The sequence below is a fragment of the Tachyglossus aculeatus genome, chromosome 19 (assembly GCF_015852505.1).
Source record: "Tachyglossus aculeatus isolate mTacAcu1 chromosome 19, mTacAcu1.pri, whole genome shotgun sequence".
NCBI lineage: Eukaryota > Metazoa > Chordata > Mammalia > Monotremata > Tachyglossidae > Tachyglossus > Tachyglossus aculeatus.
Window position 1 is genome coordinate 11,711,934 of NC_052084.1, and position 14,488 is coordinate 11,726,421.

General features: G+C 40.6%; 1 protein-coding gene across 1 annotated transcript in view; it reads left to right on the top strand.

Annotated features, from left to right (window-relative positions):
• Positions 1–1,822: 1,822 nt before the first annotated feature.
• Positions 1,823–14,488, top strand: part of LOC119940632 (spermatogenesis-associated protein 7 homolog) — a 55,019-nt gene continuing 42,353 nt past the window's right edge. Inside the window, 4 exon segments of the mRNA XM_038760849.1 lie at positions 1,823–2,001; positions 6,225–6,268; positions 7,240–7,332; positions 10,114–10,161. Of these exon segments, the coding sequence (XP_038616777.1) occupies positions 1,823–2,001; positions 6,225–6,268; positions 7,240–7,332; positions 10,114–10,161 (364 nt within the window).

Consider the following 14,488-nt stretch of genomic DNA (forward strand, 5'->3'; position numbering starts at 1 on the left):
TGACCTTGAGCAAATCATTTAACTTCTCTGTGACTCAGTTACTTCCCCTGTAAAATGGGCATTAGTACTGTGCGCACCATGTGGGTCATAGACTGTGTCCAACCTGATTAGCTTGTATTTATCCTGGCACTTGGTATAACACCTGCCACATAGTGAGTTCTTAAGAAATACCATTAAAAAACCAATTTTAGAATGGATTGAAACCAAAAAGCTTCTCCTTTCATCCTCTTCCAATCAAAATTGGTAGGTTATCTGTTGAGACTTTAAGCTTGTTGTGGGCAAGGAACATGGCTACCAACTCTGTGGTATTATACTCTCCCAAGTGCATAGTGTAGCGCTTTGCACACCATGAACGTTCAATAAATACCATTGATTGAGTGACTGAGACAGAACAAGTGATAGGTTACCACCTTTCTCTTTGGGATTTTGGTAGCATGCTGACTTCACTCAAACCCAGCAGTATTTATGCTTTGAATTAATAAATGAACGATAGAATGCTAAAAATAAATGTTGAATGGCAGCATATTAAAACAATTAGTCTGGCTTACTGCCTGGTAAATAAGCAAGCTTAGAAGCCAGCGGATCTAACTTTCCTTTTAGCAATGCCTTTTCACAAAGGGGTGTGAAAAAATAAGCAGTGCCGTTTGGAGGTTAAAAGCACTCTGATATGAATTTCTTGATGCTTTTAAAGAAATTATTCATCATCTTGTTATATTCTTTTATTATGCATTTATGTTAATATTTACATTTGTTTTGGTGAACTTACTGTTTCATTGTTGGAAATGAATCATAGCGTTGAATCATTAATTATTTTATTCCATACATGTATTTTCATTGGTGATAATCCAGTGATGAAAGTTCTCTGTGTAAATATTCTCTTTATTTACATAGAATATTACAATTGGAAGATATCTAGAGACATTTCTTTGAGTTGAGACAATCAGTGGTATTTATCTAGTGCTTATTATGTGCAGGGAGCATTGTACTAAGCATTTCGGAGAATACAGTACAACAGAGTTGGCAGAGAGAGTCACAGTTTAAACCTAGAAAGGGTTCATTCTCCAAAGTCTTTCACAAAAGGGGAATCCCCCAATCTCCTTCTCTAATCCAGTCCCATATTTGATACTGGAGGACATAGGGGGATAATCATGACAATATTAAGTGTTTCCTTTGTGTTATATATCGTACTAACTACTGAAGGAGATAAAAGATTCAGATCAGACAAAGATATAAGAGGGATTCTATGTTAAATCCATCATGATGCAAGTTTAAGCCTGGATCCCTTCATTCTGCTCACAGGAAAGATGTGTAAGAGCTGGTTCTCATCCTTTTGCATGCATAAAGATCCTCACTAAAGAAACTGGCCCATACAACCTGGCTGAATTTTTATAGACCACCCTGTGCAATTGTAGAGAAATATTTAAAAGTCTGGAATTGGAGCTATTCTGACTTTGCTTGATTGGCTTGGCTTGCACCGAGCCCCTTTTTATGTAATTTGTTAATGTAGAACCCCAGCTAGAACTATGATAAACTTAGAGTTCCTGTGACTCTGGCATATATTTTTCTCTGCGCTTTGTCTAGCAACTTTGCATAGGGACTAAAAAACAAATCCCTTCTCAGCCCAGACCTGGGTGGGGGCACTTTATTGTTCAGTAACTCAGAACTGTGCTTCAGGGCAACCACCTCACGAGTGTCTTCCATCTGTGATTCCTCTGGGAACTTGGAAGGATACAATGTTTGGGACTCAGGCCCAGTTATTGTATGATTGGCACATCCAGAAAACCAAGCTGAGAATTTTTCCACCCTTCTCCCAGTGGCAGATATGTTGGACCAGAGAAAATTCCAATGGAAAACCAGCATTTTTCTCTGTCGATTCAAAAGCAGAATAGGTGAGAGTGCCAGGAACAAAGGAAGCCAGAAAGAGGAAAATATACAAAAGGAAAAAGGAAATGGCAGAGGAAACAGTCAAAATTTGGGCCAGAAAAATGCAGTTGCGGGCAGGTGTGGGGAAGAAGAAGAAACTTGGTGGTGAACGAGAGATGTGGTGGGGAAAGTGATCGGTTAAAGTTGCTCAGCACTTTAGAATTTATGCATTACCTGGCCCAGAATGTCTAAAACCCCAAATGAGTGAATTCTAACTTGGCTGGAGAATCCAAGCATTTAAAGTGAGACAGCGCAGCTGGGGTTGCTTAGCACATTTAATAAAGTAGTCTTCAAAGCAGTTGAATTTGGAAAAACAATGATTAGATATTATAAATGATTCTAACAGAAGTGCTGTAAGTCCCTAAGGGGGAAAAGCCTGAAGTTAAGATTAAGGTTGTACATTATATTATGTTAATCCCTAATATCCGCCCAGACTGCTCATGCCCAAATTTGAGTGGGAGATGCAATCCTCGGATGGTTTAGTATGTTTTATTTTCTTCTCCAAAATTCCCAATAGGAAGCCACTATTGGCATTCTCAGGTCTTCTGCTGAAATATAAATTAACTGCAAATGAAAGTCGATGAGAGCTCTTTGGTGGCTGGAAGTTTCTAAAATGAGATCCAATTTTGTTCATGAGTAAGAACAGTCTAACTTCAATACAGTGCTTTTAAATGAAAAGCATGAAATTAGTCCTTATTTTAACTGGCATCTTTGAGCCATGTAATAGAGGGAAATGGATTTGGAACTGTTGAACTTGCTTTGCCTAAGTTCTGGTAGTGCCTGTCCTCACTTCTCAGGGTTCATAAGAAGTAATTCCAGTTAGATGAAAGAGAACACACTGAATTGGGGAGTGAGAGTTGGGAAAATGTGCGAGAAGCTGTGATAACACAAGGAACAAACAGCTTGGTGAAGATAATAGGTTCTCTGTCATCTCATAGGAAATAGAATACTAGGGACTTTTAGATAATGTGAGCACTCTCCAAATCAGTCAATCAATGACATTTATTGAGTGCTTATTCTGTGCAGAGCACTGTACTAAGCACTTGGGAAAGCTACAATACAATAGATTTGGTAGACACCAATACCTGCCTTCAAAGAGCTTACAGTCTACAGGAGAAGAATGACATTTAAATTATAGCTAGAAGAAATAGTACAGCATAAGGATCAGTACATAAGGGCTGTGGGTCTAGGGTAAGTATTGAACTGCTTAATAGAGGGGAGGGCAGATAGGGGAAATGAGGGCTTAGTCAGGGAAGACTTCTTGGAGGAGATGTGATGGTAGTAAAGGATCATGTCTGCCAACTCTACTGTTTTGTTTTCTCCCAACACAGTGAGAACTCATTGATTATCTAGGAAAGTAGCAAGGGCCTGCCAGTCAGAAAGAAATGGATGCTAAACCTGTCTCTGTCACCTGTGAAGGTCACTTTCTTGCCTCATCTGTAAAATGGGGATTAAGTCAGTGAGCCCCATTTGGTATGTAGATTATGTCCAAACTAATTAGCTTATCTAGCATAGTGCCTGGCACATAGTGAACACTTGCATGCCATGGGAAAAAAAAAAACATAGTGCATTTGCTCGGGCTAGACTAGTGATTTGCAAAACAGGGGTAATGGACAGAAAACATAGCAAATGAAGTTGCGTACAGCTAATGAGGAGAGGACTTGTGAGATGTGTGAAGGAGAAGTTGGGAAGAAGAGGGACTCAGGATGAGGTGGTGAGAACAGTTCAAGAACAAACATTAGAAGAAAGAGGTAGGATTCTTGACACCAAGAAACTTACAAACTAATGGAAGAGTAATGGTGAACACAAGAGCCCCAGCTCTTAACACCATGCTTAGCACAGAGTGAGTGCTTAACAAATGCCATTATCAATCAATTGCATGCATGTAATAGGCACATGACTATAGATATATGTAAGCAATAATATTTATTGAACACTTACTATGTGCAGAAACTGTGCCAACTGCTTGGGTGAGTACAGTATAACAGAACTAGCAGACATGTTTCCTGTTCATAATGAACTTACAGTTAAATCAGACAGATAGAAATGTACATCTGGGCTCAGGATGCCTGAAAGGGTGACATGACCAGAAAGATTGTTTTTAATTGAGGGACTCCTTCTGGAAGAGGTGGCTTCTGAGTAGGGCTTTTATGGAGGCTGTGGCAGGTGTGAGGGGAGAGGGAATTTGATGCAGGAGGAGATGTGTGAACGATCAAGGGAAATAGCAAAACCAAAAAGTTCTACAGGCTTAAATGGAGAGAATGAGCAAAGAGTAGTTCTCTGTCCTGGTAACCACTCATAGGCCATTAAAACATTGTAATGTCTGTCTTCCCCTCTGGACTGTAAGCTCTCTGTGGGCAGGGAGCACATCTACCAACTCTCTTGTACTTTATTAAGTACCTAACACAGTGCTCTGCACACACACGAAATACCATTGAATTTTTTTATTAAGCTACAGGGTTAGTACCTGGGGTGTAGCCATCAGAACCGCTAAACCATCAAGGCACTACTTCATTCAGCATGTAAACTCAGACAAACCCCTAGATTGGCCTAGAAGCAACATAGTAGTAAGAGCACAGGCCTGGAAATCAGAGGACCTGGGTTCTAATCCCAGCTCTGTCACCTGTCTGCCATGTGATCTTTGGCAAGTCACTTCGGTTCTCTGTGTCTCAGGTGCCACAGCTGCAAATGGGAACTCAATACCTGTTCTCCCTCCTACTTAGACTGTGAATCCCATGTGGGACAGGGACTGTGTCCAACTGATTAAACCGTGTCTGCCCCAGCACTTAAAAGGGTGCGTGACACATAGAAAGTGCTTAACAAATGCCATCAAAACCCCCCCAAAAAACTGAGGGTGGAACCTAACACCAGTCACGGGACAGCATCAACAGTTACATCACCAGAAGCAGAGCCAATAGCAAGCAACACTGCACAGAGAACCATCTTGAAGATGTCTAGTGAAATCTGGACAAGACATCAACAGAAACGGCTTGAAAAGGAGTAACTCACATGTGGCTCACTCCAAGAATATGAATCCCCCTACATCTGTTACTGATCATGAAACCTTTGCAGTGACATGCAGGTGATGAATGCATAAAAACATAAGCAATGCCATGACTGGGTCAAACCAATAATAAGCATTGTGGTATTTGTTAAATGCATATGATGTTCCAAGCACTGTTCTAAGCACTGGAGAAGATACAAGACAATCAGGTCAGACTCAATCCCTGCCCTTCACAGTGCTCACAGTCTATGGAGTTGGGGGGAACGGATATTGAATTCCCATTTTACAAATGAGATAACTGAGGCACAGAGACTCTGAATCCCAGGCTGTGCTCTCTCCTCTAGACCACACTGCTCCTCAGTGGTTCAACCCTCCAGCATTCTGTTTCTGAGAGTGGCAAAGAGATGCTCGGAGGAAACATAAGATTGTTGCCTTCCTTGGCATCCACCTGGAATTTACAGATGGATCATCTAATAATATCCCTAACTTTTCTCCAGTAACCCATTTTGGATCACTCATCCATGAATTTGAATTAGTTCTTCCCCTAACTTTTCTTAAGCTTTTCAGATTGGTTGCTGCCCAGCTAATTCATCCAACCACACATTCAGCCTCCTGGTTTCACAGTTTTGTTGGGCTCATTCAGTAGATAGCCACCTTTTAAAATATTCAGGATTTAGTTTAAAAAAAAGATTTCTTTTAGTATAATTTTATTATCATATGATTTTAGCACCTGATAGAAAAAATCTTGGTGTTTTAAGCAATAAATTATAAAATAGTTCCCAGGGTAACGATGTAATCTCAGGATCAGTCATATTTCAGCATTTGACTTTATGCTTTCCATTCCATTCTATTAAATCTGATACCATTTTTATAATTAAAAGTGAAAGCTGTTAGCAAGCTGATACCTCTAGAAATGAGACAGGAGTGGAAAGAGACTAGGGACAGAGACAGGGGAAGGAGAGAGGAACATTGCTTTTCATTTCCTTCTAAAATTTTTAAAGTGAACTAGGAATCTAGATGCCGGCAAGAGGCTTCCCCAGAGGTAGAATGGAACCGGAGGGAAAGAATAGAAAAGAGAACAACATGGAGAACATGAGGAAAAGATGGATCTCGGTGGTGACTGTGGGATGTTGGATGAGAAGGCAGGGGTGTTAGATGAGAGAGTCTAGTTTAGAATGTAGATGCAATTTTGAGAAAGATAGCAAATAAAGTGATGGTGAGAGAATGGAGAGTTGGCCATCAAGTATTGAGAATTGAATGGTTCAAGGCAATGTGTTTTTTCTCTTACTTTAAACAGAAGTTTTCAGACATCCAGTTCTGAGCCCTGCAGAGAGTCTGCTGGTAAGAGAGTGGGTGATGTCAAGAGTTATCAATAGTGTTGCTCTCTGCAGGGAATCTGTCTGCTAATTCTGTTGTACTGTGTAGTATAGTATAGTATTCTGTAGTTAATAAAGTATTCTGCACATAGTAAGAGCTCAATAAATACCATTGATTGATGGAGATGAGAAGTTCTGAATTGCTGCCTGGTGGTAACAATTCAATCATTCAATTAGTATTTATTGAGGGCAGAGACAGGGCAAATATGGGGCTAGCAGTTTTAAATCCCCATTTTACAGATGATGGAACTGAGCTGCAGAGAAGTTAAGCGACTTGCCCATGATCACATAACAGACAATTGACGGAGCTGGAATTAGAACCCAGGTCCTTGTGGGTCCTTCTGAATCCCTTGGCATTCAAAAAATTCCATTACTACTACTGCCTCTCCCACTTAGTAGTTGCTTGTCTGTTGGGTAGCAGAAACTCTCCTACAGGCTCAGCTAAGGTATTTTGGAGAGTCCTTTAGCTTTCTCTTTAACCGACTAACCAAGAGGATTACTTGACAAGCCTCACAAGTAAACTCCTCTTGGGATTAGATAGAAACGCAAGTATGTTTCTTCCCAGGCCCAAGAGAATGTCAGAAGGTTTTTATTAAAAGTGAACATTGAGCAATGAACTTTAGTAGTCTTCAAAGGTACGGATGTCAAGGAATAAACATAAGAAAAAGCTGATTTAATAAGAATACCTACAAGTCATCATAAGTTATTTATCGGAAGTTGTAATTCTGAATGACTAAAATATATATTAAATTGTGATAAATTATCTTTCAAATAATTTAGGCCTCGAGAATTGAATATTGAATACAGTAGTGAAAATAAATCAATGCCTTGCATGATAAGCTGTTGAGGAAAAATCAGACCTCACTTTAAAAGAATGGTGTCATGTCGGAGAAATTCTGGAGCCTGTTGGCTAAAATAAGCTCTTCCGTCTCTCAGCTTTTTTTCCTGGATCTTCCTCCAAGCTGACAACCCAGTACCTCATGCAGGATCACATGGCTACCCATCACAGGAAACTGCTATCTGCCAAAGGTATTCTCAATCTGTAATGATTACTATATCTGTCATGCTGGGAGTTCAAGTCATATCATAAAACCAAAGGTCTGCTGGTTACACATATGCTTGAGTGACTGGGATCTTTCTATTCTCTCTCACATGCACTCAACAGATGGGTTCTATTTGTTAGTAGAATTTAAAATGACTTAATAAGCCCCATTGTCCCTTGCAAGCACAGGAGGACATCTAGATGAGACTCATTTGTCTCCAGTCACATTAATCATTCCCATCACCCTCAGCACTTATGTACAAGATGGCCTGAGATACAGACCTGTTAGGTTGTTTTAGAAATTTTAGATTCTTATCACGCTGTTTTATGGTGAAGAGATTATCTCATTGGAAGGTTCATATGTTTCTCTCATTTGTGCAGCGTTCACTGGTGTTATTTATCTATATTATATTTTTAATGGTATTTGTTAACTGCTTATTATGTACCAGGCACATTGTGAGCTCTGGAGTAGATACAAGTTAATCAGCTTGTATTATATATCCCACATGGGATTCACAGGCTTAATCCCCATTTTACAGGTGAAGTAATTGAGGCACAGAGAAGTTAAGTGACTTGCCCAAAGTCACACAGCAGACAAGTGGTAGAGCCCAAAGTAGAACCCACATTCTTCTGACTCCCAGTCACTAGTTCTATCCAGTAGGCCAAGCTGCTTCTCTTTTGCCATGTTTGATATTAGCCAGATTTTTCTCATAAGAATAGAGTGTAAGAGAAGCCAGCAGACAAACAGTGCCAGTGCTTGGAACAGTGCTTGGCACAAATACCATAATCATCATCAGTGGTCCACCCAGATCAGTGAACTGTCTTCCTAAGAATTTTTTGGCGCTACTATTGAATATACTGTCTACCAGCTGGAATTTGTTCCCTTAATATCCCATAATCAATCCATTTCTATGTGTCTTTATTTCTCGCCACATATTCATTCATTCAGTTGTATTTATTGAGTGCTTACTGTGTGCAGAGCATGGTACTAACATATCTTTGTGTTCCCTTTGTCATTAGACTGCAAATTCCTTGAAGCCAAAAACCATCTCTTGGTCTTTTTGTAGGAACCTACAAATGAGGAGGTTTGCTCTTCATGAGCAAATGCATCAAAAGGTCAGGATACCAAGAGGCAGGGTCAAAAAGAGAGGCAGGCCCTATATGGGGCAGGCATAATAGCATTCCAAAGACTAGCTACAGGCTCTCACCATCAGTAGTGTCATCTTTGAAAACCACTAACACAGAGAAAAAGAGACCTTTACCCATCACTGGCTGCTCTTTGACCTTCCTACTTCGGTCAGGGCTGTGCAGTTTAACAACATCCAAAAGTGTAATGTTCGGTTTCTAGATAGTGGATGAGACTTCCAAAGGACTTTCCAATGGGGTTTTTCTGGGATGACTAGGAAACAACTATGTTAATACAGACTTGTGGATAGAATATGCAAAGAGAGAAAAGGATGACATGTACCGCCAGACAGACTACAGGTGGGTTAATGCAAAAGAACTAGAGGAAATCTGGGATCAGCTTAAGAAAATCAGACTAAGTCTAAAGTGAAGTCAAAGAACAAGAAACAGCAAAGAGGAATTTTGAATCACTTGAGTCTATTTCTTGTATTAATGACAGATACGCTCCGCCGGTTTTCAGAGATTCTCAATTGATGAGGAGATGTGTGTATATGTATGTGTGCATATGTACATATATATACATATATATACACACACACATACATATATAAAGTTTACACATAAAATATATGTATGTGTGTGTGTGCATACATATATATGTATATACATATAGATGAGAAGCAATGCGTCCTAATGGAAAGAGCACGGGACTGGGAATTAGAGGACCTGGGTTCTAATTCCAGTTTTACCAATTGCTTACTGTGTAACCTTGGGCAAGTACCTTAACTTCTCTGTGCCTCAGTTACCTCAACTGTAGAATGGGGATTAAAAATCTGTCCTCCCTCCTACTTAGACTGTGAGCCCCATGTGGGACAGGGACTGTGTCCCACCTAGTTAATTTGAACCTACTCCAGCACTTAGAGTGTTTGACACGCAGTAAGCACTTACCAAATACCATAAATATATATCCACACATTTAACCTAGACCTTTTGGGGGGGGGGGGGGGGGGGTGTGTGTGTGTGTGTGTGTGTGTGTGTGTGTGTGTGTGTGTGTGTGTGTGTGTGTGTGTGTGTGTGTGTGTGTGTGTGTGTGTGTGTGTGTGTGTGTGTGTGTGTGTGTGTGTGTGTGTGTGTGTACACCATGGGTCTAAATTCAGCCTAATCAACTGACTGATTGGAATACTGCACTTACTGCTTTTGAGTCCCATAGTTATGTCCTTCCAGCTTGTTTAGATGGAGGGTTAAGAGGGTTAGAGAATGGGAGAGGTAGGGAGAGGCTCTCTGGTCTTGATTGTTTCCTGAAGAGGAAGGAATGTGGGGACTGAGAAAGGAAAAGAGAGGTGTGAGACTGTTCAGGGCATCAAAGTACCCTGGAAGTGAACACTTACATGGTCACAGTTATTTTTTAAAGAGGAATAGGAGTGATCCTAAACTATCATTTAGGACCTCGGGCTAAATTGCCTTAATACACATTACACCTTCATACCTCCCCATCCCTTAGAGCCGTAGTGCCCTTTGGATAAAGAGTCCTTCAAACATTTGTAAATCAAATGTCTTTTCCATTTGGTTGAGATTATTCAGTGTTTCTCTAAAGTGAAATATTGAGGCCACAAATAACATGCATATTTTGTCTGTTAATTTAGCTGCTGTTGACTCATCGGCACCAAGGAGCTTGCACACTAGTATTAAATGTGAGTTTGGCTTTACTTCGCCTTCAAAATATGTTTTGGGTTTTTTTTATTTGCTTTGTTTGGAAATATTTTTCTTGGACAGCCTTATTTTTTTTTCCATTATTCATGGTGTTTTGAAAAGGCACAAGCACGTCGGAAGTTTTCCTAATTCCTTCTCTGATCGAGGTGAAATAAAAACTGTCTTATAGTAATACTTTGTACGGATATAACAACTTTTATCCAAGGATCCTAGAGTCTTTTCCCAGTGCTATTTTTATCTTCATTTTACTGAGGTCTAAAGGGACTGGTTGATTTGTTCAAAGGCTGTCTGGGAATATAATCAAAGGCTTTTAATTCCAACATGAAATCCCAGCCAGTAAACTACCGTCCCTCTTAAATGAATCAGCTCTAGTCTCTCTTCCACAGCCAGAAGTGGGCTAACCTCCTGCAGGAGGCCTTCCCAGACTGAGCCCCCCTCCCCCATTTTCCTCTGCTCCTCCTCCCCTCCCAATCGCCTCCACTCCCTCCCTCTGCCCTACCCCCTTCCCCTCCCCACATCACTTGGGTATATTTGTACATATTTATTACTCTATTCTATTAATGATGTGTATAAATCTATAATTCTATTTATCTTTTTTGATGGTATTGACACCTGTCTCCTTGTTTTGTTTTCTCCCTCTTCTAGACTGTGAGCCCGTTGTTGGGAAGGGACTGTCTCTATCTGTTGCCAAATTGTACTTTCCAAGTGCTTAGTACAGTGCTCTGCACACAGTAAGCGCTCAGTAAATACAATTGAATGAATGGGAGGATACTGGTATAATAATGATGGTATTTGTTAAGTGCTTACTACATGCCAGGCATTATCCTAAGCATTGGAGTGGATACAAGCATATTGAGCTGGACACAGTCCCTGTCCTACATGGGGCTGGCAGTCTCAATCCCCATTTTCCAAATGAGGTAACTGAGGCACAGAGAAGTGAAATGACTTCCCCAAAGTCACACAGCAGACACGTGGTAGATCTGGGATTAGAACCCTTGACCTTCTGACTCCCGGGCCCGGGCTCTATCCACTATGCCATGCTGTCAAAAGTGGTATGCCAAGCAAGACCTAAGCACACCTAAGGGCAAAACTCCTGGTTGACAGAAATGGTCATAATATTCTCCCTTCTCCCAACTTGCCATCCCTCCAATCAATCAATCAATAGTATTTATTGAGTGCTTACTGCGTGCAGAGGACTGTACTATGCACTTGGGAGAGTACAGCGCTTAGACCAGTGCTTTGCACATAGTAAGCACTTAAGTACCATCATTATTATTATTACAGTACAGAAAGTTGGTAGGCACAGTCCCTGCCCACAACAAGCTTTCGGTCTAGAGGAGGAGACAGATATTAATATAAATAAGTCTCCATTTTGAGGGCTGTGTGGCTCAACTCTGCAGGGGATTCTGCCACTCCCTGACTCTGTGCCTTAGTCTGAGCAGCACCCCCACCTCAATATAGTTCCCTAAGTATGGGATGAATTGAGGACTTCCCTGACTAAGCCCTCATTTCCTTTTCTCCCACTCCCTTCAGTGATAACCTTGCATCATTTTTCACCTCTCTCTGTCACACAGCATTTATGTACATATCTGTAATTTATTTATTTATAGTAATGTCTATCTCCCCCTCTAAACTGTAAGCAGGGTGTGGGCAGGAGATGTGTCTACCACCTATGTTATTTTGTACTCTCCCAAGTGCTAGGCACACAGTAAGCACTCAATAAATATGATTGAATGAATGAAAAGGTTGGCTACATTACAGGCACTGGAACATATGCTTTGAACCATTCTGGATGTGAGTTTTTAATCTCAGTGATTTATCTTTACTCTCCTCTTTTGGGACCTGGGTATAGAAGTGGGTTGATTTCTCTCCTTTGTTCATCACCTGGAAATGTGACAGTGAGGAAACCCTGAGTATCTCCGGGAAGCAGGGATGTAGTTAGCACTTTAACCAGCCTAATTTGGTAGACCAGGGCAAAGGTTGATGCTTGCTGCAGTCATTTACTCATCTTTGCCCTGAAACCTGGTGCCATCTATTGGTGAACCCATATGGAATCTCTAAAAATGGGTTTCCCTTCCCACCTACTCCTTTATCCTGTCATCCTTAGGGACAGAGTGAATGCAGAGAGAGAATTACAGCATCAGAAGACTGAAAGTACCTAGAGTTCATCCGGCCCAGCCCCCTGCCTTTTCCTAAAGGAGGAGCATGTAACATCGTTATATGCCCTGTTTTCTTAGAGCTATCAACCTATATCTCTTGTGTGTTTTCTAATTGAGAGGCATTGAACAACTGCATATTGAAAAGAGAGCTTTCTTTTTTAAAAAATCCAGATTAAGGGTAGGAAAAGAAGTGTACTGGTCAAATCTTGATAGCCCATTTCTGCCTTTTTTTTAATGACATTTATTAAGCACTTACTATGTGCAAAGCATTTGTATATGTGATTAATTAATAACAGTATTTGTTAAGCTCTTACTATGTGCCATACACTGTTCTAAGTGCTGGAGTAGGAGTACTCAATCAATCAATGGTATTTATTCAGCGCTTATTATGTGCAGAGCACTGTCCTAAGCCCTTTGGAGAGTACAATACAACAGAATTAGCAGGGTAAAATCTCAGTAGTCATCATCATCATCATAATTTTGGCATTTAAGTGCTGACTTTGTGCCAAGTGCTCTTATAAGGCTGGAGTAGACAAAGAATAATCAGATAGGACACAATCCCTGTCCCACATGGAGTTCGTGGTCTTAAGTGGGAGAGATGACAGGTATTGAACCCCTATCTTAAAGATGAGAAAACTGAGGCCCAGACAAGTTAAGTGACTTTCCCCAGGACACACAGCAGACAAGTAGCAGAGCTTCAATTAGAACCAAGGTCCTCTGACTCCCAGGCCTGTGCCCTGGAACAAAGACATTCTCTACCACCATTTCCAGAACCCTTCCCTGCAACTCCAGATTCTAGAACCCAAGAACTGGTTCTGGTCTATGAGACTGAATCATATCCCATGGGCATAATTCATTCACTAGTCACAAATAAAGGTATTTAAACTAAGGCAGGGTCAACACGAGACAAAACTTCACACATGTACCTGCACAGGGTATCCTGCTATCCTGCTCTCTGGGGAGCCAGGAGTCTTTAGCTTAGCTGTGCCCCTCTCCCTGTTGAATTTCTCCTGGGGTCTGTGGGCCCTGCCTACAGTGTTCTTGTAGGAGCAGTGGTAGTGATAGTAGTGGCAGCAGCAACAGAGTGACATCCCCTTTGACCCCGGGTAAAAGGGTAAGGCAGAAGTACAGGCTTGGATCTTTTTAGTGAATTGAGTTGCTGGGACCTGTGTTTAGTCTTCTTTCTCATTCCAGCTTTGTAAAGATACTACCCTCAGTCATAACTGAAAGGTCGCAAATCAGTGGCATTTATTGAGCACTTACCAAGTGCAGAGCAATAGACTAAGCACATGGGAGAGTAAAATAAAATAGAGTTGGTAAGCATGCTCCCTGAACTCAGAAAGCTTACAATCTGGTAGTCTTGGGAGTATTGATAAAGGACAAGATAGACCAATTGGGTTCAGAAAACTTAAAGTTTGAATATTATTTACTTTGGATGTCTTTGGCTTTAACTCAGAGCTTCCTCTATTTGTTTCTCCCTGTTGGTGCTGCCTTATAAAGATGCCAGAGAATATATGAGGAATAAGGGATGTGAATCAGGAACAGGGGATGAGCACTTTATTTCCCACACACTGTGCTGAAAACTACCCTCAAGGTCATTAAATGTTGCTTAGTACTTAAATTAGAGAAGCCTTGTTATGCCACACAATTTACAGGGTTACTAGACAGCCTTCATAAAGAAAGACATTTTATGCTTACTCTGTAACCATGAAATTTGGCTGAAATGAAATATTTCATTACTATCTGGGCTTTTGTTCACATGTCGTGGCTTTAAATACAGAGATGGAATAGAATGTCATGCAGAATGTAAGGAAGATCAGTGCTTTTTTAAAAATTTACGATATTAATACAGTTAGGAGTATAAACCTGATATACATTTTCATTATTCTTTATGGTGCTATGTCTTAGAGTCAGATTCAAACCAAAGAGAAATATTTGTGTACACAAAGAACTCATGGATAATTTAACGGAGGGAGAGAAACCAAAAATGCCTGAATTTTCCAATAAATAGTGCAGCAGTCCTTGCAAATTGATATAATTCAGAAGCAGAGTGCTTTCTGTTTCTTGCTTCCCAAATTTGAGATTAAAGGTGATCCTGTATTCTGGTTCCCTATTTATTTATGGCTGTCATCCCCTGGGGACCCCAAGG